The 26,443-nt window shown below is 46.3% G+C and overlaps 1 protein-coding gene across 1 annotated transcript; it reads left to right on the top strand.

Annotated features, from left to right (window-relative positions):
* Positions 1-431: 431 nt before the first annotated feature.
* On the top strand, positions 432-25,281 carry LOC142765985 (neprilysin-1-like). The gene is made up of 9 exons (XM_075867793.1): positions 432-467; positions 1,585-2,006; positions 3,381-3,672; positions 4,298-4,603; positions 7,221-7,424; positions 15,695-15,976; positions 20,271-20,510; positions 21,781-22,010; positions 24,849-25,281. The coding sequence occupies exons 1-9, from the start codon at positions 432-434 to the stop codon at positions 25,279-25,281; spliced, it is 2,445 nt and encodes an 814-aa protein (XP_075723908.1).
* Positions 25,282-26,443: the final 1,162 nt, after the last annotated feature.

Genomic DNA, 26,443 nt, shown 5'->3' with positions numbered 1-26,443 from the left:
TGTTTAGTTTAATATTCCTTTTTAGTTAATTATTATTTTCTATTACATCATTAGTTTTTTCATTAAGGATAAACCTTTTAATATATCTCATATAGGATACTTCTAGATTTCATGGCCAATCCCCCATAGTGGGTATGTGCCAGTGCGAAGGGGCAACAACAACAACAACAACAACATGCGCGAACAAGGCGGCGTGTTTGCTCTCCTTTCTAGGCCTTGTCGGTTGTTTTTTTTATTTGCGCGCAGAGCCAGTTCTCTTTTTATCGAGCACCGCGACGACTTAAAGCTGCAACCTCACGCCTACGCGACCACAGAACTGGCCGTGGAGGAAGGTCGTCCTGTGCGAGACCCCAAGGCTGGCAATACCACAGAGGAGCACGTTTATTGGCAATCACCGAGTGGCTGCGCTTCAAGATCTAAACGTCGCCAATATGCCTTCGAAGAAAAACGTCAAGAAAAAATCTGCGGTAAGTTATCGGTGTGTGTCATTCGTGCCATGTCGTGTTCACTTGTGCTATGTATGGTTCGAACACCGTGTTGGCGTGGTTCTCTTTCTCGCACACCGCTCACCACTGTTGCGAGGTCACGTTTGTATTTCTCCTCTGGAGCGTCTTTTACGAGTCAGAACTTCTTTCCTCTCTGTTCTTTTTATTTATCCTACCGTTTTTGCTTTTCTCTTACCGTCTCTTTTATCCCCATCCCATGCGAGTGTTTCCGTTAAGGTGAGCTCATTGAGACAGTTATCGTACACTCCTCTGTATTAACGTATACCTTTCTCTCCAAATGTCTTGTCTTATTTTCCTTTCTTTCCTTTTTTATTGAATAAATAAAGAATCACTCTACCACCAATATGCACCTGCTTTTCCTCGTCACATTGTCATAGTCATAGCAGTCGGACGTTGTTTTCCTCACATGCCACACCTTCCCACCTGTCGGGCAGAAGCCTCGAGTTGGCAGCGAGGTGGCGTGCGCGCTTCCTCGACATGTACGCTCTTGCCTAGTGGCTCTCGCGCTGGCAGTGTGGACAACGTGCCACTGCTTGCCGATTGTATGACGGTGCACTTTCCTAAAGTGGGCAGATACTTACTACGACAGTGGGGGCTTCGCGAGCTGTAATAATCGGCTTACTCTAATCAAATTTTACTCCATAACACATCAGCCAACTCTGATGCCAAACGTATCCTAACAGAAGCTGGCCAGGCAGAGAGTGAGAGGCAAAGAAAAAGTGGGAGGTTAACCAAGTTGTAATCAATTTGCTGCCCTACACGGGAAAAGGGGAAATGATAGAAAATGACAAACAGCGCTTGCCAGAAAATTAAATGGGAATCAGCCCAGTTAGCACAGAATGCTGCCATTGTCCTTCGACCGTCCATACAAAACGAAAGAGGGCGTGGACTAAAAGCTGTGTTCTGGCCTTTAGGAACTATACCCACAGTTTTTTTAGACAGGATTTACCATTCGTTTGCATAAACAGCCAGGAGTGGGAGTTTACCGTGACTGTTATGTTTGATGCGAAGAAATGACTCACGACACTTTGCGTAGACTCATCGTGGAGAATTCACTTTTGCCCTTGTTTCCAAACAGGATCCGTACACGCGAGTGGCTTGCGACATCCGCAAACAACTGATGGCCATGGAGAAGAAGGAGAAGAAACGCCCCAGAATGGTGACTGCTCTCTCCAGCGGGGCCGAGAAAGTCGTCGCTCGGAGTTTCGGGAAAAGCGAAGACCCCAGGCAGCCCCTGGATCACGAGGCGGCAACGCCCGCGAGCTTCGGCCATCTCGCAGCACGCGATGCGGCTCTGGCCAGAGCCGAGGCCCAGAGTCCGGCAGGTGGCGGCGCCTCGTCGGCCTTGGGAATCCTGTCGCCTGCGGGCCGCCATCTTTTGCTCGCGAAACGCGGGAAACCGGATGGACACACGTCACCCAATCCACACAAGTCACCCGAGGGAGTGGTGGTACCCACGCTGTCGCCGGACTACGTCTCACCCCTGGGGATAGCGAATAGGTGAAATAAATACGCGATTTTGTCTCTTTTTGTAGATTGCTTTCTCGCAATGCCAAAAATACCACGTTTTCTGCCAGAGTTCTTCTTAAATAAGCAAGAAAACATTCGGAAGCGAATTCGTGTTACCACGCCATTTTATGGTTCCCGTTCAGAACTTGGCAACATCACAGATTTTTCACAGCGTCTAATAAAGCCTGAAGCCTAACCCGTCAAAACGAAGTACATTGTATCTAAAGGAACAAGATGGTTGACATACCAAATTTTAGTAAATTCCATTGAACCAGCACTACCAAAATACTGAAGAACACTTTGAAATCTGGGACGTCCCCACCGTAGATTTCTGCGGGCAATATAAAAGTGAGATTTACGTTGGTTCTCTCATATGCTAAGAGGTATGCTAAGAGACTCCTATGGTGGTAAAGTGAATGACACTGGAGTGTACACACATAAATTGGCTGTTTTAAATGATAGTTTTAGTTTATTAGTCCTTTAATTGGGATAGGAAACACGTGCAATCAAGGCGAATCATTTCCATCATTTTCAGCGTCGCCATGAAGTCGCATATAAGAACAAATGTAATAATAAAATCGCCCTGCCCGTCGTGCGTTACATGGGTCATTCAGAGAATGGAACAACCTAACTAATGACACTGTTTTACAACCATCTTTTCAAATATATGTAGACAATATGTGTTGATTTTTGCTAATAAAACTGTGAAGAAAAAGCGCCTATAATATTTTAATAATAGTCATGTATCTTTTTTTTCTATCAAGCAAATGGAATATTCGCTTTATGGTATGCCCAGAACGTACTCGGCAGCAGTGACTCTCTTCTACCACAACCGTATCTCGACCCGTTTCAGTGACTCTATACGTGAAACCGAAGTGTACCGATGCACTTTTGAAGAACTTCATGGTGCGTTATTTTTCTAGATGAATGCTCACAAGCCACTGATCACCAGGTCGTCTCCTGCCATTCTGAAGTTAACAGACGAACTCTCAGTCATGTACTGTGGTTGGAACCCTGACATTTGCGCATTGTACTAAAGATGAAAGGAGTTCTACGGGGTTTGGCGATCATACTGTGTATTTGAAGTAGCGCATTTTTGACGAGGACGAAATGGAGGACGATAAAGAGACGAACGACATCCGTTGCTTCAGGGACACTCGATTCAATGCAGTTGCGAGTGTAATAAGTGTCGTCTCTTTATTGTCCTTAAGTCCTCGTACAGAGGGCGCTGCAACAGCGATAATGCATAGTCATCCCGCATTGCACGTTGACGTGCTACCGCTTTGACTCCGATATGGTTGTCACGTGTCAATGACTCTGCCGCTGCCAAACTTCAAGAAATCGCACAATCTGGCTCTCGTTCAGGCACTACCCGGTGACGCCCAATCCTGCTATGAAAGCCAGGGACCGGAAGAAGACGTTGTGGCGACTTCTCGTGGCCGCCATGGTCTGCGTCGTGCTTGCAGTCACTGCTGCGTCCGCGGGAGCCTTGATATACGCGTACAGGTCAGCCGTCCCGACGTGCGAGAGCACCGGATGCCATCTGTTCGCCAAAGCGTTCCAAGCCAGCATGAACATGATCGTGGACCCATGTCAGGACTTCGGTCGATATGTGTGTGGCCGGTACTCGCATCCGAGGAACCTCTCCGTGATTGAGGTGGGCAAAGCAACGAATAAGAAACTGGCTTGAACGATAATATAATTATAAGGTGCGCAGTCTTTAGACTCTTGCGGTTCTTTAGCGTGCACCTAAAGATGCGTTAGAAAGAAGACGGAAAATTAGATTGCTGGCATAACGTGGCAGCAGAAAGCAGTGGACAGGGACATTAGCGAACATACATGGCCGAGGCCTTTGCCCTGCACTGAGCGTAGTCTGGCTGTTTATTATTATTATTATTATTATTATTATTATTATTATTATTATTATTATTATTATTATTATTATTATTTCTATGTACACGCACCTCCGGCATCCTCCATCAGAATGGGGCCATCGTGGCCGGGATTGCACACGCGCATTGTGAACTCGCTGCTCGAGCGTTCATTGGCATGTTCGAGGACTTCTACGCCACGCCAACTGCTCCCCTCACCGTTACCGCCAATTAAACATTGCATTTGCGACCCGCTGCGGTGAACTTTCGCTTACGGTACTCGACCGCTGACTTTCCGGTCACCGGTCAGGGTAGTTGGGGAGGATAAGAGGTGCAGGTAGATCAAGCTTGCCTGCTGCCCTCAACTAACATCCGTGATGATAGCCAAATGAGATGCTGTGGCTAACGCAGGCGGCTGCGCAGAGCTACCGAGACGAGGTTGTGGCTCCTACTCGCAATGACAGCTTGATTGGCACCGGTCAGAACGCCCTGCAGAAGTCGTGGCGCTTCTACAAGTCTTGCGAAGACGTTGTCGGTGACCATACCGACAACACGGCCTACGTACTGAAAAGCATGTTCGACTGTAGGCTCTCCTGGCCCGACCCCTCTCCGACAGGGGAGGACCTCCTGCAAGTCATCGTGTGCCTGTCGACCAAAATGGCCTGGCCCAGCCTAGCCTACTTGCAGGTCGACAGCGTTGCTAAAGACGTCGTGCGGGTAAGTACTATCAGCGTCTAATGAAACGCGAACAGCGACAAACCTTCGTTATTGTATACTGGGCGCTGGTCAGTCATAACCATTGGTTGGCGCGCATCCTGTTCGGCACCTTTGCACATATATTCGTGCCTGGACGGAACGCACAGTAGACTTAACGCACTTTACCATCGCGAAGACTACCCACTGTTCGGGTTTCATTAGCCACCGATTGTACATAGGTAACTACGTGCCCCGATGTAGGAGCTATCTTGAAATCGATTTGATCAAAACGATGCCATGTATGCGCTTTGCTTTTGTGCATTCGGGCATCCCACCCTGTCAAAGTCACTTTCGAGCACCTGATATAGGAAAACGTCGAACCAGAGAGCATGTACATGATGTCCCAAGCAATTCTTGAGCGTTTAACTTTTGGCTCGCAGCGCAACTTTCTTAAAAAAATCACAGCATATGCACGGAGTGATTGAGGATGAGTGCGGTGAAGCATCCGTCAGCCCGTTCATGCTTCCGTCCATCCCCGCGACCATCCATGCGTCCATCCATACGTCTGTTTGTTAATCCGTTCGTGAGTCCATTGATCCGTCTCTCCATCTGTTCGTGCGTCCATCCGTCCGTACGGCTGTCTGCTAGTCTGTCTGTCCATCCGTCCGTGCGTCCATCTAGTGAACACTCCAAGTACCATCATCTCCCATCTCGCATCCCTTTGGCACGTACCCGCTCTAGAGCAGGTACGTGCCACCGGTGGCTACGTACTACTCCATACATAAGAAAAAAGAGCCACAGACCGACGTCCTAAGGAGCTTCGCCCCTAAATGAACAGCGCGCGCTTTCACGTTAGGAAACCCGATTGTCTCCGTGCTACCGAAGCTTTTAATACGTAAAAGACACGACCACTGGTGCCCGATTCCCGCGGTGAGCTAGTTCAGTGGTGATGCCCTGTTGAGGATCTATTTCGGCATAATGATGAAGCAAAGATTTCTTTCCATACAACAAAGGAAGCCGGAAAAAGAGGTTGAAGTTTTCGTTTAATATATGAAGATTTAGGTCCCAAAACAAGAATATTATGAGAGACATCGTAGCGGGGGGCTCCGGAATATTTGACCATGTGTTGCTCTTTACCGCGCACTTACATCGCACAGTACACATGCCTGAATTCACCTCCATCTAAATGTGACTGCCACTGCCGGGATTGAACCCACGACCATCGTGTGAGCAGCCGGCTACAGTGTTCCGCCAAGGCACTCGTCCACCTCGGTGGAACACTGGCTACGGTGCTCAAACGCTGAAACGTTTAGACGATTTAAAGCCTGACTACGGGCTAGGCTCCTTTGAACAAATTAACGTAAAAGGAAATCAGGAAACATTTATGTAAACATACCAGGATTAAAATGATATCACATGAACTTTCAGGTGCTGCATAGGTCAGATAGTAAACATGCACTATTTTTCAAATAAAACGTGAACCACTGCTTTCGATGATTGACATGTGATATTTAACGTCCCAGAAGCACCATATAAATATGAGAGATGCCGTAGTGGAGGGCTCCAGAAATTTCGACCACCTGGAGTTCTTTGACGTGCGCCCAAGTTTGAGCAAATGGGCTTACAGCATTTTGGCCTCCAGAGAAAATGAAGCCACTGCAGCCGAGATTCGCTCCTGCGGCCTGCGGCTGTGGGTCAGCAGCCGAAATCCTTAGCCACTGTAGACCACCTTGGTGGGGCGCGAACCACATCTTTCCTTAGTTGCTTTTTAATAAATATAACAAAGCATCAAAGTCAACTTTTATAAATATAACTTTCAACCGTAACTACACGAACATTTGAGTTTTGTGTTCCATAGTTAGTACGGACTTTCGAGACCTCTAGAATTTGTTTTGGACAATAGTATGTGCCAATAAACCTAGTATTGCTTTGAGCTTGGAAATTATTCGGTATGATATGTTGTGACTAACGAAAAACGTAGATCTCTCTCGCCTTGAATAGGCCCTGCAAAACTTTCTGATCATCGTCAGAAAAAGCTGCCATGCGGCTGTGTGTTCTCGGTAGTCCAAGCTCCCGAAGCGCGCCGCCTGCAATTGACAATAAATTCTGAGTCAGCTAAAAAGGCGTTTTTTATGTTTGGCAATTACGCTACAGGCTCTAAATTACTACGTACCAGACCTAGTATCAGCCATTGGCTCATTTGAGCATGACCGGCTTGGTCGTTACTAAGGTAGCCGTGGTTGGCCATGGCTTGTCTACGTGCACACATCCGATCGCACTGAAAAGTTGCGTACTCCAAGTAAAAAAACTAAAACAAAAGAGGACAAAAGTGTTCAAGGCCACCAGGCATGCCTGACGTATTTTCTTTTCTCGGGCAATCCCTTTCTGCTCAGCTTCCAGCGCTTTCGCCGGGACGAGAGAAGAGAGAATGCAGTTACCGCGTGAAACGAAAGTTTGTAGCTCCGCTCACACTGGGCGGATTCGGAAATTTTTTGCGGCTGCGGATTCGTAAGGCATTGAGCTCTTTTGGCATTTAATTTCATGGCTACTTCAAAAAGTGTTGCAAGGCCTTTATAGGTAAAACATAACTGCGACACGATGAAGCGATGCGCTTGTTCACGACAAAATTCCACCGCAGGTGACGATGAACCCGTCACAGTACACACAGGAAATATTACGGCGTGTTCAGGAAATTAACGCGACTGCCTACGAGGTCTTCTTCAACGCAGCCGTCGAACACTTCCGCCAGCCCGATAGCGACACGTACGCTATCAACTTTACCGCCATTCACTACTTGGAAATGGAATACGCAAGACGCGTCGGCGAGGAAGCTGGACCATTGGTGAGTCGTCTTATCGACTAAGTATACAGTGAACACTAAGTATACAGTGAACTTTGGGGAGCCAAGGGAATTGTTCACTTAACTCAAAGTTTACTAAACTGAATATTTACTGAAATGTAAAACGGTATTGGACACCGCAGAAATCAAGTCAAACGTGTGAATTGCTCTTTATTTTCAAAAGGATTCTGCAATGATCGTTTGGAGTAGCAGCTTTGAAGCGTGAGAAGAAACAAAGATGTCTAGAAAATGTACGTTTCAGTGCACTTTCTCTGCCACAATGTGTTGCTCTCGCATTTTTATAATATATCTGACATCCTCGGCTAGATTTACCCCCATACTCTAAAACCCCTCTTCACTCATCACTCCACCTTCACTTAATGGATGGATGGATATGGCTGTATCCTTTAGATCGGGCGGTGGCTAGCGCCACCAAGCCGTAATACCTAATGAACCAAAAACTATATTTATTTTTTTTTCTTAAAAAGTGAGTTTGGGGATTCGCACTTTGCAGTGAAGAGTTTATATTTCACTCGTGCCTTGACTTTAGCCACCAATCAGATAACCTCCTTCTAGTTAAATCTACCCGCTTAAAGTTTATTTTCCCTCCCGGTCCCTAAACCCCAGTGCTTTGAAAAACTCTGCGCCATCATCCTGAACTATAGGGTGAAGCCCTTTACAGAGCATTATCAAGTGTTCGGCAGTTTCTTCTTCCTCTCCACACGCACTGCATACTGTGTCTACCCCTTCATATTTGGCCCGATTTGTCTTGGTTCGCAGTACTCACGTCCTGGCCTCAAACAGTACAGAACCACCCCGAATATTATCATAAATCCTTTCCTTGGCAATTTCCTGCTTAAAAGTTCGATAGATCTTTAGTGCGGACTTCTTAATCATGTTTATTCTCCACATGTCAGTCTTTGTTTCCTTCGCTTTCTTCTTAACCGATAGTTCTTTTTGGTTTGGCCACCTGCTGTTTTCTAAGTATTTACCAGTCAACTTCCTGGTTCGCTTCCTCCATTTTGTATCGACAATCTTCATGTACAAGTACCTGAAAACCTTCCTAGTCCAACGCTCTTCCCCCATTTTTCTCAATCGCTTCTCAAATTTTATCTTGCTGCTAGCTTCCCTGCCCTCAAATGATGTCCATCCCATATCACCTTGTACTCCCTGATTTGGTGTATTCCCGTGAGCTCCTGAAGCAAGCCTGCCTATTTCACGTTGCTTAATTTCTAATCTTGCTTGAACTTCTGATCTCATGCACAAGACCGCATTGCCGAACGTCAGCCCAGAAACCATGACCCTTCTCCATATTCCTCTCACAACATCATACCTATTGTAATTCCACAGTGCCCTATTTTTCATGACTGCTGCATTCCTGTTAGCTTTAAGCGTCACGTATATTTCGTGTTCCCTCACATACTTGGTCCCATTGCTTATCCATACGCCCAGATATTTGTATTTATCTGTTATCTCTAGCTTGACCTCCTGTATTCTAAGCTCACTACCTTCGTTGTCATTGAAAATCATGACAGCTGATTTTTCCTTACTGGATCTAAAATCTAACCTATCTCCCTCAATACCGCAGATGTCCATCAATCTCTGCAAATTTTCCTTGTTGTTGGCCATTAGCACTATATCATCTGCGTACATTAATGCAGGTAGTGCCTGATCAATAAGTTTTCCTTGTTTGACTAAAGAGAGGTTGAAGCCCAGTCCAGTTCCCTCTAATTTTGCCTCTAATCCTTGTGGGTACATCATGAATAATAAGAGTGACAGGGGGCACCCCTGCCTAAGCCCCTGTTTTACCTCTGCAAGCTTGGATACCTGTTTTTCCCACTTTATAACTACCTTGTTACCTTTATAGATACGCTTTAAAAGATTAGTGACTACATGTTCCACGCCTAGTGTTTCCAGTATTCCCCACAATTCCTCTTGAACCACGCTATCGTACGCTCCCTTGATATCTGAAAATGCTAGCCACAGGGGCCTGTGTTCCTTTTCTGCTATTTCGATGCACTGCGTCAGTGAGAACAGACTGTCTTCCAACCTCCTGTGTTTCCGAAACCTATTCTGCAGTTCCCCCCAGCACCCCCTCATCCTCTATCCACGCCTGCAGTCTTTCCTTTATAATCAGCATCGCCAGCCTGTAGACCACTGATGTCACTGTTATAGGACGGTAGTTGTTTATGTCAGCTTTGTGTCCCTTTCCTTTATAGATCATGCTCATCCTTCTAAGTTTCCATTCATCGGGAACTTCACCATCGATTATTATTGTGCTCACTGCCTTTCTCAAAGCCTGCTTACACTTCGGACCTAATGTCTTTATCAGCCTAATTGTAATGCCATCTGGGCTTGTTGATGTACTACTAGCAACCATTTTCTCAGCTCTTTCCCACTCTTGTTGTAAAAATGGAACCATTGCACCACTTGATTCGTCCTTGTCTATTGTGGTGCATAAAGTACTTTGTTGAAATTTTTTTGTCACCCTTGTTCTTATATATTCAATAGCTTCGTCCCCTTCTAGCCAAGCACCTGGGGCTGTAGTTATAAAACTCTGCTCTACGCTCGTCTCATTTCTTAAGGAGTTTGGATGGTTCCAAAATTACGCAGCTGCCTTTCTATCTTTTTTATGTACTTCTGCCAGCCACTGAGCTCCCTTTCTTCTAATCTTTTCATTGATCAGAAGCGATGCATTCCTTCTACAGCTTAGAAAGGTTGCCCATTTTTTTTCAACATCATCTGTCGGTTCACCCCGCTGCTTAGCATGTCTGTGTTCCCTAAACGCTTCCTGACGTTTTGCTATGGCTCTCTTAACTTCCTCATCCCACCAACTTTTGGGTTTGTGCCTTCTTTTCTGGGGTAACTTGTCACGCGTCTTAGCAAGCTGTAGCTCAAAGAGTCTAAATATTTAGATTCGTGTATGTCCACACTGTCTTATTATCCTCCGTGATAACTTTCTCAATTTGTTTAGTGGCTATTTCAATTTGCTTTTCTGGATAAAAATTTTCCTGTAATTGCTCATCTTGTCTCCTTCCCACTTTCACTGCTCTTCCAAAACTTAGCTTGATACGTTTGTGATCACTACCCAGACTTCTGGAGCCACCTTCATCTATGTGCATTCCCCTGAGCTTATCATACATCCTATGTGACATCAGTGCATAATCTATCGTCGACCGAAGCCTTCCTACCTCCCATGTTATTTGCCCTTCACACTTCTCGGTACTGTTGCAAATGATCAAATCAAGCCTTTCACACATATCCATGATCAATTTGCCTGTCGGGTCGGCATACCCATCTATATCTTCTATGTGCGCTTTCGTGTCTCCTAGTATAATTATCTCGCACTCTCTTCCTAACTGCTGAATATCCTTTGATATACACTCTACCATTGCCTGGTTTTCCTCTTTGGCCTTTGCTCCCGTCCACAAGTACACGAAACCAAGAAGTGTCATTTGACCTGCCACTTTCCCTTTTAGCCATAAATGTTCCTTGCACTCCTGCTTGACCCTTTGCCAGTCTGTACTTTTATGAATGAATGCCCCAATACCACCCCCCTTTCTGCTGCCTTCTGTTCTATTACAATATTCCCACGCGTAGTCCGGATTGTTCGGAGGTTGTTCCATGTCCCTGAGATGTGTTTCTACAAAACCGTATACCATCGTTCTCTCTTCCCTTAGCTGTTCTTCTATCTCTTCCCACTTCAGCCTGTTCCTACCACCCTGCATGTTAATATACCCTATGTCTGAATTGGCTCGGCGCTCGTGGCTACGTCTATTTATGCCCCGGACTCTACCTATCGTAGTTATTGGTGCCGCTTTGGAATTGTATCTGTCCATACCACCTGTCGAAGAGTCTCCCTGGTTGTTTTCCTCGTTACCAGCTATCCTGCACCCCGAAGGGCTCGTTTGCTCCCCAAAAAAGCTACTGCGCGTCCTGCAAGTCGCCAACCCACCTCATGACCTAGCCGCCCATTGAAGTGAATTCTGTCTCGTTGAAAACCCCCCCACCTATGCTCCTCTCTGTTTATTTCCACCACCTCAAAGCCTTTCTCTCGACTCATCCGCCATATCTCTTGGTTTGCATTGACCACCGCTCTTTGCAGGTTGCTATCACGAACCTGTACTTCCGGCATCGTGCATATCACTACCTGTACCTTAGGAGAAGTGGCGCGCATGTCATCGACGCCTTTCGCCAGTGTGGCTGCTAGTCCTGCTGCATCTTCATTGATGACATCGTTTAAACCGCCTGAAATTATCACGAGGTTTCGTCTGTCGGCTGTCGTTTTGAGCTTTCCGCTCGCTTGCCTCATGACTGCTTCCAGCTTGCGTCCTGGGAACGCCCCTACTGCAACCCTCTTGTCACCTCTTACCCTCTCTTTGATGGCTTCTGTGCATCGATTTAAATTCGAGTCCCCGGCGATTATCACATGCTGTGACTTTTCAGCTGGAGCGTTCTGCACCTGGGGGCTAGTTGCACCTGTGATGCCAGCTGCTTTGTTCCCTCCCTGCCCCACCACTACCTCGCTGAAGCTTGGCCTTGTGACAGTTGAACCGGCTAAACCTGTTTTTTCCAAACTTGCTTGCTTTTCCTTCTCCACCGTTCTGGTTGCCAGTTCCCTACTGTTCTCTCGGTTGGTCGCTTCTTTGTTCAGCTTCGCTAGCGCTTCCTTGGCGGACTTCAGTCTTTCTCCCATTGCCCTCGTTTTCTCTTGCTCTGTCGCCAACGCAGTCTCGAGCTCGGCGATTCTCATCAGCAGTTCACTCTCGGCAACCATCATTTTCTCCATTTTTTCCTCGACCTCACATTGCCTACACTTCGCGTCAGCCTCTTCTCCATCCGCTTCTACGCTTGGCTCCACTTTCAAACCCACTCCACATCCTGAACACTTTACAGTCTTTCTAACCATGCCTTTCGGTCACCAATTGTCCCTATCCTCGAGAATTACTAAACTCGAGCCCTGCACTACGAAAAAAAAAGTCTAAGCTCTACTACAAAAATTTGCGTGTTCAATGTACGCGGACCTCCCCCACGGGGTGGCAAAAGAAAAAAACAACAAAAAATTGACTTAAGAAAGCCGACAGGAGCACCAGCTCTAGGCAGGGAAAACCACTGCATATCAGTGGTAATTTGCTGCTATTCTTGAGTAGCGCAGCGTCATTTTCATTTGAGCAGCGCCGAAGTGTGCAACTCTGTCAAGTGAAGAGTGAAAGTCGAGTCGAGGAGCGTTTGTAAATACGTTGTGTTTAAACTTGCCTCAGATATTAAAGCTTCTAAGTCATGCTCTCTTTCCGTTGGTTTTAGACGAACACTGGAAACAATTCCTAAATCTGATTGGCCGGCGCAAATACTGAAGCACACGTTGCTCATTTTCGAGTTCCACGTGGCCGCTTGCCTCGGTTAGCGCTGCAGGCACAAGCGATGTGGCACCGCCACTAATAAGTGGGAGATTCACGGGCAGCACACATCAGCTACGCCACTGCTGCAGAGCGCACTGGCGTAGCCAAATTAAGCCTGCTTCAATGATCAAATACGTTCACCTGAAATATTTACTACTCGAAATTTTAGGTGATAATTTTTAACAGAAAAGTGCTTCATGCAGTGTACCCTAAGACTTCAGTGATATATTTCCGTCATGGACGTGAAAAAAATATGCACTAGCAGAAGACAGCCTCACCGGGAGTAGAACCCACGATCTTTCGGTTCGTGGCAACAAAGGCCGGAGCGCGACCCACTGCACCAGGGCCAAATCAACCATGTTCTTTTTGATGTTGTTTTTTCATAGAATGCATCTAAGAAAACAACTGGGAATTTTTTATATGGTCGTTGTTATGAAATATTCATTAAAACTGACATTCGTACAAGCGTGAGTTCACTGTATTGGTCTTTTTAATCACTGTGGTACACTCGATCAATTATTCAACACACAGTGCAAGTTTAGACGCCGAGATGTAGTAGTGTTTAACGTGAGCAAGAAGAAACAGGTCCAGTGACGCGGCGGTTAGCTTCCACCGGTTTTCTCAACCCGTGCCCACGTACAGGTAGCGTTGACAGAGTGCACGACTCTTTACTTCAACGGCGTAGTACATGACACTTTGCAGTCACCGTATAGCATGGGTCGTCATTTTTCACTGCTATTAAATGCTGTTATGTTCTAGGATAAACGATTCTTGTGCCATATAAATACGATCGTCAAATCGCAAGCGCATACGAGTGAGCTCTTAGGCGAGGTTGCTCCACAATGAAAACGCGCCTTATGCAATGATCATTGACGTACGACCACTGTAGTTCAATACTTCTATTACTAGTAAGACTTATGACATTATTCATTGTAGTGGTTCCGTCTCAGCTGTTTTTCAGGTGGAAAGAGACAAGGTTGCTAATCCCGGGCAATCAAATTTCCTTACACTTTCACTTTGTGAAGAGTTCGCGAGAGTATAGTGCCAAGAACAAAGGCGTCTACAAGTGACAACATTGCTGATGACCCCGTCTTATCACAGGCGGTTGAGTGCCGGACAACTCTGGCTCCTCAGCATGCTGAAGGTGCCGACCCCATGAAGTTTCGGGGAAGCATATCTAAAAGTCAAGTATATTTGTCCCTTATGCTGAGCTTCGGATAAACGGCGCTACAATGGGACAAAGGAGGAAGCCACAGGACCAATCGCTGACTCACGCAGGCGCCACGAATCATATGTTAGCGTGGCAGCCATAGACCTGCCTAAGAAAGAGCTTGACTGTCTAAACCATGGAGTGTAATCTATGCGCATGTGCAAGAGAGCTGTCATCTTATATCTTTGTTTCATTTCTTTCTTCCTTTCTTTTTTTCTGTTTTCGAGCGAGTGTACACGAGTGACGTGTGGTTACTGTCTGAGAAGGAGAGGGCTACCGAGGCTCAAATCCCATGGGACTGTAGGGTAAGTCCGGGACACGGCAGTGAGAAGACGATCCTGTCTTAGCTAGAGGCTGCAAAGCGTGTCTACGATCAAGAGGCACAGCTCAAAGCCGTCCAGCAGATCTCCGCAGCTCTGGAGAGGCAGAGACCGAGTGAAACCAAGCAGAGGAGGAGCAGCATCCCCAGGAAGGGGGGGGGGGGGGGCGGCCCTTTCTCACCCGCGAAAATATCGTGGGATTGATGAATTGACGTCTCAAAACCACCATATGATTATGAGAGATGCCATAGTAGAGGGCTCCGGAAATTTCGACCACCTGGGGTCCCTAACGTGCAAAGTATCGTAAGAGCGAAGCCCTCGAGGAGCAACAGGGACGAGAGTTCAATGACGAGTAATGGCCGCGTCGCAATTAAAGCTCGTCCTTCGTACCTGGAGAGAGCCATATCGATTATGCAGGCATAGTGAATGAAGTTGTCCTCTCTTCCACTGTGGCGAAATAAAAACGCCTAGTCAGTCAGCGCTTGCTTCCGCCCCTTCTTTCTTTGTGAAGCACTGTTTATATGAACTATGTTTATCCGAACTTCTTTGTGAAGCACTGTTTATCCGAAGTTCAGTACGCACTAGCAAGCCAACATTGACACTTTGTATCCGTTCCTTTTGATTTCGCCACTGGAAGGTGAAAGCCATCTCTTTCGTAGCCGGTGTACTAAAACACTCCGCCACCCTCCGAAAGCTTCTACCTCTAACTTGTTCAGCCCTGCCTCCAAAATCAGAGACAACGCAAGCTTAATGGAACTCGCAAGGCTCTTGCACTGCCTCCGTGATGAGACCAGCTTTGAACAAGCGACGTCTTCACGCGGTAACGTCATATGACGTCACTCTTGGGACGTCACAGTGGCGCTATGAGCTGTGACGTCATGATGTCCTCAGATAGTGACGTCGTATCGGGACGTCTTCATAGGATGATGACTTATTGCATCACTCGTGTTCTCACCGACAGTCAGTTTTCATTCTTGATGAGGCATCTAAGCCTATTGAAAACCATTTTCTCTAAATACATTTACAGAGCAAACCCTGTCAATTTTTCTAATACCAGGAGTTTTACGTCTTAGAACCAAGAAAGGATTATGAGAGACGCCATAGTGGATGGCTCCGGAAATTTCGACCATCTGGTATTCCTTAACGTGCACTAACGTCGCACAGTACTCGGGCCTCTATCATTTCGCCTTCACTGAAATGCGACCACCACGGCTGGCATCGAACCCATGGCATTCGAGTTAGCAGCCGCGCACCATAGCCACTGCTTCATGCACCGCGGGTGGACGTGAACCGAATGCTTTGCGCCAACCACTTGCACAGCTTAACGCGTTGCTGTGCTCGTAGGTGTACTACAACCAGGAGCTCTCGTGGGTAAAGAACATCGTCTGGATGCTGCGGCAAGCGATGCCGGATCAAGTTCAGCGGTACGCCGAGTTGAGGCTCGCTACGAACTACGAGCACTTCGTCCACTTCTTCTCCCACCGGGTCATCTTTCCCCAGCGCGAAGACGAGCTAATGCTCGGTTGGCACGTGGTCCTGCACGTTGCGGCCTTGACGAACAGCGACCTCGCCACTCTTTTCCACGAACTCATCGGGGGTTCCAAAGAGCCCATCTGGAAGCACAAGGTAACACGCGCGAAATCTGTAGGTTATAAGCTTTTTTAAAGACAAACTGAAGAGGTTTTAATATTCGAAAAAATGTCGTGTTTATTGGGCAAGCTCCGACATCATTGTTAATGATGTCGGTATTTATGCCGCGGTTGTTGCAGCAAGACCGTTAGAATACCCGAAAAAATCTTCGTCTTGCTCCATCCACTCCAGTGCCCCGAAACTGCGGGCGAGGAAACCTACGTCTTCTTCGAAAATTTTGAATAAAACGCCTAGATATTTCCCAGTCCTTTCTAGAGACTTTACTTTAGAGTGGCCATGCTACACCCCGACGAAAGGTTCTCGCCGCTCACTGAGCCGAACTGTGAGAGCTCTGTTCATATGACAAAGGCTCTTATATATATTGCAAAGCTTTAAGCAAGATTTCAACTTATGCATTTAGACTTTTTTTACTAACAATTCACGACTGGAATGCTCTTCCTAAACGCATTTTTGAGTTCTCAAAAAAGTAATCATGTCTCCTAGAAACAAGTTTCAAGCGGCACCAGAAACACTGCTATCTTAGCGATCGCCTTCTTTCTTTCTTTTTGGTGCTTGTAATCTAGTACGTCTATGTTCACTCGTGAATTCCTCTTTTGTTGCTAATAGCATTCGGTATAAGTGATCCGGATATCTTTCTCAGATTGTTTGGCTTTCTTCTTCATTTTGTCTCATTTTCAATACTTGTTTGTACCTGTTATGGGCTGCAGTATTGCGAAATAAAAATAATAAATAAATAAATTCCTTCAGCTAGATTACGATATCTTGAATAACGACAAACAACTCAGCGCCATGAGAACAAGCGTCTCTTCTACCTTCAACCATGGCCTCCGTGATGACTCGTGACGTGCCGTCGCTGGAGCTATTCGAGAAGGCCACGTTTATGCAGTGCCGATGTTACAGAGTTTCCTACTATAGTCATTAGAGCGAAATCATGGGTTGTAGTGTCTATGGGAGCTGCGACGCACGGCGCTTTCAGCCAGCACAGGAAAGATGGGTAGCACACAAATTTCTCACATCTTCGTCTCTTCGGCTCCGTTTGGATTCGCGTGGCTTGGAGCTGCTTTGTAAGGAGACGGCAATCAGCGAATGTTCAGCAGTTGCACTTCATCATCTTAACAATTTAGGCTCACCGATTGAAATCGCGTCAGGAAGCTCACAACAGTCCGTTCTTTTATATAAAAAGAAGGTGAAACATGGGAATAATCAAATTCGCTAGTGCTGGGAAGCCCGCAAGAACGAACGCGAGGCAAACTAATGTACTACCGCCATTCTTATTGTGGCTGTACGATTGCAGCGCCAGAGGGCCCACTAGTTAATATTAGGAAACTCTAAGGGTGTGTGGGCTGCGCTTAATATTGTAGCACTCACGGTGCGCGTACGTTAGCTGATGCACAACACCACTGCAATCGTCGCCGTGGAGAGCGAGGTCATTATGGTCACCTGCTAATTGCACTCATATGCAGTTAGGTTTTAATTTCACCGGTGAGTTTTGTGATTTTTACTGCTCTAAGTTGGTTATCAGAAGGGGCTTCCAAGATCTCGAAGCGACAACGGTTCGCAGCAAGGGCTTTCATTCCACCCGACTAATTGAAAAGATAACTATTTTCGTAAAACTGGTGTAGTTGATGTCGCATGTGGTGCGTAGACGTCTCCCACTACAAAATATGGCAGATCCCACGTACAGTGAGAATGGATGATATGCGAAGCAGGAATAAGTAAGGTTGATATGTCACTTTAAAATCAGCACAACGTTACGAGATGGAGGTAAATGATGCCATACATCACTTTCGTGTCATGATTATCATGTTTGGATGTGTCGTTTACCTTCGTAATCTATTTATGTCACATTATACCAAATTTCGTATATGTGGAGCTAGCGAAACGGCCGCGAGCACGATATTAGCGTGGTATTTGTCATGTTCTTACATGACACGCTGTCAGGATTATCATGTTTGCACAAGTCATATATTTCGTCATCTATTGACGTCACGTAACACCAAATTTGGTATACGTTGAGCTAGCAAAACGGCCACGAGTGCATCATGAAGGGCCCAAGATACTCCAATGTAGCGGTGACGCGCGCGCACGCTGGGCACAGCGACGCTACGTTAGCAAAACGCGAGCACTCTATAGTCGGACGCGAGGCGCGACCGGCGTGACCAGCGTCCGTCGGCGCGGCCCGACGGCAACCGGCGCAAACTTCGTGCTGATGCGTTACCCAGACAAGACTGCGTCTCCCTCTTTTCGTGCAGGAAGAACGCCGGTCGCGCTTAAACGCGCATGCGCCAAAGCAAGGCAGCGCAGCGCGCGCTTGCGAATATTGGGCAGGACCGGTGCCTGGCGTGGCAACGCCGGCGTGACGCGACAAAATGAACGCCGGCAAGCATGCGCACCACGTCACGTCGAAATGTATCGGCGCCTTCACTGTGACATGTATTCATTTCGTCACATGACTCGCATCTCATGATTATAATGTTTTCACCAGTCACATACCTTCGTCATCTATTGATGTCACGTAATACAATATATGGTATAAGTGAAGCTAGCGAAACGGCTGCGAGCGCATCATAAGCGTGACATTTGATCATGTTGTTACATGACACACATTTCATGATTATCATGTTTGCACAAGTCCCATACCTTCTTCAACCATTCACGTACTGTAATACCTAATTTTGTATAAGGGACGCTAGTGAAACGGCCGCGAGCGCATTATGAGCGTGGCATGTAGTCATGTTGTGACATGACACGCACGTCATAATTTTCGTGCTAGGGTCTGTCGTTTGTGTTTACCATGCAATCATGTCATACGAAACCAGTTTTGCAACATGTCATGTGAATGAAACCACCGCAAGAGCTGCAGGACCATTAAATGTAAATCATAATATTCATGGCATTCATGTCATTATTTTCATGTTACGACTAGTCAAATATGTTCTTCATACAGTCATGTTAATGCATACCAAGTTTGTTACCGATACTATTGTCGAAACGGCCAGGAAATCTAAAATTCGTATTCGGCTGGTGATAGATAGATAGATAGATAGATAGATAGATAGATAGATAGATAGATAGATAGATAGATAGATAGATAGATAGATAGATAGATAGATAGATAGATAGATAGATAGATAGATAGATAGATAGATAGATAGATAGATAGATAGATAGATAGATAGATAGATAGATAGATAGATAGATAGATAGATAGATAGATAGATAGATAGATAGATAGATAGATAGATAGATAGATAGATAGATAGATAGATAGATAGATAGATAGATAGATAGATAGATAGATAGATAGATAGATAGATACGCTCAAAGTCGCCGAAGTTCTCAAAGATATGCTTCGCATTTAAAAGAGAGAACGAGAGAGTAATCAGGAAGGAAGTGGACAAATATTTTTTTATTCTTATATCCGGGAATTTCAGACAAATTTGTAGACACACAATGTAAATCCTTGCCGAGCGAAGTTGTCTCGACTATCGTAAGCTGCAGTCTCGTAATTGTCTCCTTCGAGAACCGGGAAGCACGAACACAATGTCAGCTAACGTCGTTATTCGAAGGAAGGCATTCGACAGATCTCATATGATTGCCATTGCGGAAAGGAATGTGACGTCCGAATTCGAGAAACGTATCTATAGTGATCATCGTAATTACTTGAATCTGGTTGCTTATTCTGACATAGTTTTTCGCGGACATATACTTGATGATGGCATGGCTTGCCTCACGAAAAATTCTTGAGACCAGTCACGTCAGTATAACTCACGAACGCACTTATTAAAAGATTACAGCAAACGTCACGACGGTGGTCACGTGCGAGCCGAGTCTGAGCGAGGAGTGTGCGCATTGGGGAAGAAAAAAGGAAGGAGGGAGCGCTACGTCACGCGATGGAAGCCTACCGTGTCGGCCTTACACGTGATGACAATGTGAGAGTCTGCGGTCGCTTGTGGTAGTTTCGGTGGCGTTCTGTTTTTGACCCTCAACCGTAAGCTGGCCAGACTGCCCCGAACAAGCGCTCCTGGATTAAAAGCTACTGGGCGCGAATTCCAAATTCTCGGGAAACCTCATTTTGTTCGTGATTCTGACGCAAGAGGACACTTGTAGGGCCGACACTGCTGCCTTCAAAACGGCTCGACTGGCCAAGGTTCACTGCGTGACGTAATTGAGCCTCCTTTCTGTTTCCCTTTCCTCCATGGGTTACCGGGCCCCCAGTTTATATCCATTTGTTAGGTCATGCTGTCGTACACGTGCACCTAACACGCAGAAATACTGCTTCGACCTGACCAAGAAGTACATGGGCCTGGCATCGATTATGCACGTGAGCCAGCAGCGCTTCACGAACGTAGTGCGCAGTGACGTGGAAGCTATGGCGCGAGACGTGCGTCGTATGTACTTCAGCACACTCGAGCAGACGACCTACGACTGGAAGGACCTCAGCCGGGTGCTGGAGTTCATCGACGTGGTGCTCTCCGGAAATATTGAAAAGGTGACGACAAACAACCAGGTGACAATGAAAAGGCCCTGCCACGCTATTCGAACATAACCGTAACAAAATATCGTAAGTTCTTTAGTATGTTCATCATACGGGATAGTCACTGTGCAAGCAGAGATTTGATCAAAATGGAGTAACTTTTACTAGTGCCGCAAGGCTGAAACCGCCAACGCAGCTTGATGGTGTTCTTTTTTTCTGTTTCATTTTTCTTGTTTCTTCATCCACTTTCTATTCCTTGCATTCCGTGTTTCTCTTTTTTTCTCATTATCACTCGATCTTTATGTCTTTCTCTGCATCTTTTTCTTTATTTTGTATTTATTTATTTATTTGTCTTCCTCTCTATTTGTGACATTGCATTTTTTTCTTTGATTTCTCTCTCTTTATTTATCTCTTTCTTCCTCTATTTCTTAGTTTCTTTTTTTTCCCATATTTCTGACTTAATATTTCTTAATGTGTACAATAAATATCAGGTATAACGTTATTGGTAAGGAGGAATATCGCGGTCACTGGTGGTTTTGGCACTACCTAACCTGGCAAAGTAATGAAAAACACGAATGGGTGCGGCCGAAAGTAATGTGCCCCGCATTCGTAGTGCCCCTATGACCGACATCAAAAAAGTGGCGATACTTACCAATTACAGGCTCAACTTTTGCCTTTAGCTCACAATTCGGGTGTTGTAGTGACGCCAGTTCATGTGAAATTATCGCATGTCCTGACAACCGGAAGCTCCCCTACAGAGATTTTTAAAGGGCCTCACACTAACTCTCATTAAAGCACCTCCACATTGAGCTCATAATGACGTAACAATCAACAACGTGAAACGCCCCGGCTCTACGAGTCACGCACACTCCAATATATCAGGAAACAATATATTTTTTCCTCCGAGGCTTCGTGTATGCCATGCATTGGCTGTGACGTCACCTATCAAGTTGCGTGAAGTTATCAACAAAAAGAACTGATCTGGTTGCATGTGCAAGTGCTAATCACACTACCTCCTCAATGAGCCAGGAGGAGAGATGAAACGAAGGGCGAAATGAGATTATATTCTTTTCGACCATCAAACGCATGTAACTACGCTATTAAAGCACCGTTTTCAGAAATTCTCGCGATTGAATGTTTGGTTAAGACTCACGCACAACTTCAACATCTCAACTAAATTTAGACCTTTTAGAAGCATTTTAACCTGAGAACGTCACTACGAAAGTCTAATTGTACGTGCCGCACTCGGAACTCATGGTTTCGTCTGCTTATTTTTATATTTGTTTGTTTATTTTTTATGCAGGTCGTGTACAGCCTGGGTGACATCGGCGACAACATAGTGCAGAACATGCGTTCCATGGCCGTGTCGCTGCTTCACATGGACGAGTCGCAGACGCGAGTGTTCATGGGCAAGCAGTTGGCTCAGACTCATGAGGAGCCGTTTCCACCGCGCCTCGAGCAGCACGATATATCTATGTTGCCGTCGTCGCTGATGTTTCCGTACTACGAACAGGACGTTCCCTTGAGCATCAAGTACGCTGTCTTCACGGTTCGCTTGCAATAGTATCACCAGCCCATCTACACCCACTGCTGGGCAAAGGCATTTCCCATGTCCCGCCATTCGATATTGTCCTGTGCTTACTTCTGCTAACTTCTCAATCGCATCGGTCCACCTTACTTTCTGTCCCGTCCTCGCGCGTCTGCCTTTTCTTGCAACATAGACAGTTACCCTCAAGACCAGTGGTCATCTTGCCTGCGCACTACAGGTCTTGCCCATGTCCATTTCTTCTTGATATCGACGGAGCTGATCTCCCTATGTTTCCTTACCCACTCTGCTCTCTTCATGGCTGCTAAGGTTGCACATATGATATCCCGTTTCATTTTTCGCTACGCCGTCCTCAATTTCAGTTGAATCCTCTTTGTAAGCTTCAATGCTTCTTCCCTATATGTCATCTGGATGCAGCGGTTACGTACCTTCCTCTCGAGGAATAGAAGTAAACTAACATTCATGACTTCAGAACGCTTGCTGATTGTGCTCCATCTTTTCGTTATTCTTGTAGTTACTCAATCTCATGATTCGTTTTTGAGGTTCCTACATATCGTAAGCTGTGGTTTTCCTAACTTTTGACAGGCAGCGAGGCACAGTTCCCAGTGCCTCGCTGTCTGTCAAAAGTGATGTTTTCTTCCGAGTTTCTCGCACACTACTTTAGTGCTCTGAACATTATTTTCGCCTCTACCCACTCGTCATGCTTGTCCGATTGTGTATTCATGATGCCAATTTTTCTAACAATCTCTCGACCGCCTCTCAACGCATCTGACGTAACGTGGTCCTAAACTTTCCCCTTTGCATTTCATCCAAGACTTACTTTACTTCACATATTGTTACTGGTGGGATGTCCGATTTCTCTGGGCTACTACTGCTACTTTCGTTTGCGTCTTGGTTATATCTGCTGCCGTACGAACAGATCTCTGCAGAAATTATCGGCTATACTCTAACTAGCGAATCCATATCAGTAGTGGCTGCCTTTCTTGTCTTTCAGTGCATCCCCCTGGCTTTTGTCTGCTCCCAAGTTCCTCTGCAGTGTTTTGAGGTTTCGTTCGTTCTTTATACCATGTTCAATTCTTCTCATGTACCTTCTTTTATTGGCTACCTTGCGCATGCTAATTACCTTTGACAGCTCATCAACTTCTATTTTGACTTTTGTCCATGGGGCGTTCATGCCTTGACGTTTATCAATAAGGTCTTTTTCCTTCTGCCAGAAATTTTCTGTATTCGGTCTAATGGCTGCATTTCTAACGACCCTATTTACGACTCCCACTACGCAATCTTTAATGATACTCATCAGGTTATCATTCATTGTGCCAGCAATAATGCTGGTTTTCTCGGTTAAAACCGAGTATCTACGCGAGAGCTATACCCTGAACTTCTTACTTCCTTTAGTAGTGCTGGCTCATTATTTGACCTGTCAAATATTGTTTTCCGCCATTCCCCCCTCACGTCTAGGTGATGGCTTCATACATTGCCAGCCTATTCCAAGTGCTGTACAATGACAGGGTGTGCGCGCAGTATGAACTTTTTTTCACTCTTATAGCTTTGTCATTAGGGCCCCTCCAAGATTACTTGTAGTCAGGCAATCTTCATCAGAAGGTATTCAAGATCCGCTAATTACTGCGTTCTGTGAACTCCACTAATATCTCCCTCTGGCATTTTAAACATATGCATTTCTTTACTGCGTAGTCTACAGACTGCTTCCTCCCTACCTTGGCAACAATGTCGACCATCGTTATACAAGAAAAGAAAGAAAAAAATTCGCAGCGTGCGCGTCAACTAAAAGCCGAATTCTCCTGTCTCTCATTCCCTCCTAGCAGCCATTGGCATGTACATTGAGCACTATCTTTTATTGTTCAAACACGTACAGAAGAAATCTCTCACCGGCCCCACGTTGGAGGTCAAAATGTTATACTTGTTACACACTACTACAACGGCTACGAGGGATGAACGTGTGCTGCTATAAGGAGCTTCGCCACTAAAAAGAATACTTGGTCTCAACCTTATTCATTCGTGAATGATTCCACATCTTCGTAATGTATTCAACTGAATGGTAATGACGGGTGGATGTAGGCGCGTTCGCTTGTACCACTTTCACGTTGTACCCTATATTACGCTATTTACATAACACCAAGCCTGGAAGGCGACAGTATACACTGAAGCGAGGCAGTAGATCGAGATTTTTCTATGGGTGTTCCGCTACCGGAAATTGGGAGCTCAGCTTGTGGAAGGACCTGATAAGTACTGTTCTCGGGGATGTACATTCATAAATTAAGGGGCACAGTAGGTCAGCTACCCCTGACTTCCCCTTCCCCTGCGACGGTACGCGCGTGTGCGTGTGTGTGTGCGTGCGTGTGTGTGTGCGTGTGTGTGTGTGTGTGTGTGTGTGTGTGTGTGTGTGTGTGTGTGTGTGTGTGTGTGTGTGTGTGTGTGTGTGTGTGTGTGTGTGTGTGTGTGTGTGTGTGTGTGTGTGTGTGTGTGTGTGTGTGTACGTACATAAATACGTGTGCATGTGTTAAATAGACCTTGAGTTGATAGTCAGCGCTTCTCCTTGTCTGCTTGTCACCCGTGTACTTTACCGCACGATATTATTCGATCATGAATCGCCAACTAGCGCAATCGTCTGCTTTGAGTAATAAAGTTCCTCAAAATTCTATACTACTTCTGGTATCGTTAAAGGAATGGCTAGGTCCAGTTCATTCGGATTGAACCCTCAATGCTATTGCAGTTCGTAGATATAGGATTATAGACTTCTGGATTTCGCTTGCTGTATAGTAGAAGGTTCGTTAATGCAGGCGCATACTCTTGCGCATGCTGTGCAGATATGGCGCCTTCGCCTCCTCGTTTGCCGCCAGCACGGCCGTACCCTACACGCATATGGGTGGCGGAGGCAGCCTGCCTCGCACTTTCGCTGAATTCGAACTTTGCGCTCGACGGGACGGTCGCAGCCAGCTTCAGCTCTTCGACCTGATCGGCGCGAGCAGCGTGGAGGCGGCGTCCATCATCTACGAGGCGCACTCCACCCACGATCAATGGGACGACCTCCGTCTGCCGGGATTGAACTGGCTGACACCTTCGCAGACCTTCTACGTCTCCTTCTGCTACCTGCGCTGCGCACCCGACTTGCAGAAAGTGACGTGCGATGTGGCGCTTCAATGGCACGAACCGTTCAAGAGCGCGTTCGCCTGCGCGCCCGGCAATGCCACTGGGTACCACCATAGTTGCCGCATGTTTCGCACGAGCGTCGGCTCATGAGTAACACGTGTCTCATTTATACGGGCGGCGGGTGTGCTAAACGGGTGCTTATACAGCATGTTTGGCGTTCAGTATGCTTTGTTTATCTAATATATGTCCAGCGTTTACTTTCACCTGCATGGTTGCCATAGTTATTCTAAGACTTTGCTGCTATTCATTAGCCTTGTGTATTGTTTCTTCTCTTCATAAAATCGCTTTTCTTGAGCATAGTATGTCAGCTCTTTTATTGTGCAAGGTGTACTATAGTGCCTAGAATATTTTTACTATAGTGCTCTGAACGTGGGCGTCGCGGTGGTACGGAGAACGATGCCCTCTATCGGCGGTCGCCTTGCCACCGATATGGACGTTTAGAGGCGCGCGCGGTAAGAGCCCAAGCTAGAGCGCATGCATAGCGGCGGCCTTGTTTTTAGACATGCAAAAAGATAATGGTCTGGGACAAGCACCCTTCATCCTTTATGCAACAGTGTGTCATCGGTCGAAACACGCTTCCTATTATGAAATTGATAAGACGAAAGCGCACTTAGCCAGCACAGATGTTCGGTTAAACAAGGATACCTTCAAACGTTGTCAGCCGTGCGGAGCAGGCCTGCATGATTGTAAGGCCGCGCATGCTCCTGAGCACGCGACGTCACAACTCGCAATGGCCACGAGGTGTGGCAGCTTGGGCTAGTTGGTATGGCATGACAATAGTTATAGCGCGAAAACAAAACGACGACACAGAGACAAGAAGGACACGAAAGACACGAGCGCTCGTGTCTTTCGTGTCCGAACGCACGAAAGGCAACTCTAACTGAATCTTTTGTTTTACTGGCACAGCAAGTGTACTACTTCGCCTAAGCACGCAGATTGAGAGGGTCGTCTTCTGGCGTGGCAATGAAAGAGTGCGCCGCGGCGATCTAGTGCGGTCGACATGCGAATGTGTGCAAGCCTTGCAGCGCCACGCAGGCAGTATACATATGATGAACTACAGGCCGACAATTTTGCGAACGGAAGAAGTAATCCTGCTTCGTATATAGCTGTCGCTCCATACTTCAATGCAGCACATTGTTTCCACACGCACTCACGAGCGGTGGCACATGTGCCATCGGCCACACTCTCCGAGTGTCCTGTTTCAATCCGTGAGTGCTGTACAATACGAGAAGGTGGTCTCGGGTCCGTTACA

This window comes from Rhipicephalus microplus, chromosome 6, assembly GCF_043290135.1.
Source record: "Rhipicephalus microplus isolate Deutch F79 chromosome 6, USDA_Rmic, whole genome shotgun sequence".
NCBI classification, from domain to species: domain Eukaryota; kingdom Metazoa; phylum Arthropoda; class Arachnida; order Ixodida; family Ixodidae; genus Rhipicephalus; species Rhipicephalus microplus.
Note: the sequence above shows the minus strand (reverse complement) of the source record. Positions and strands in the feature narration are given on the sequence as shown.

Excerpts from the sequence above, each read along its gene's own strand:
- LOC142765985 (XM_075867793.1), top strand. The coding sequence starts at position 432 with ATGCCTTCGAAGAAAAACGTCAAGAAAAAATCTGCG. Across the intron at positions 3,673-4,297 it reads GGAACCTCTCCGTGATTGAG|GCGGCTGCGCAGAGCTACCG; the intron begins GTGGGCAAAGCA and ends TGGCTAACGCAG. Across the intron at positions 15,977-20,270 it reads AGCCCATCTGGAAGCACAAG|AAATACTGCTTCGACCTGAC; the intron begins GTAACACGCGCG and ends CCTAACACGCAG.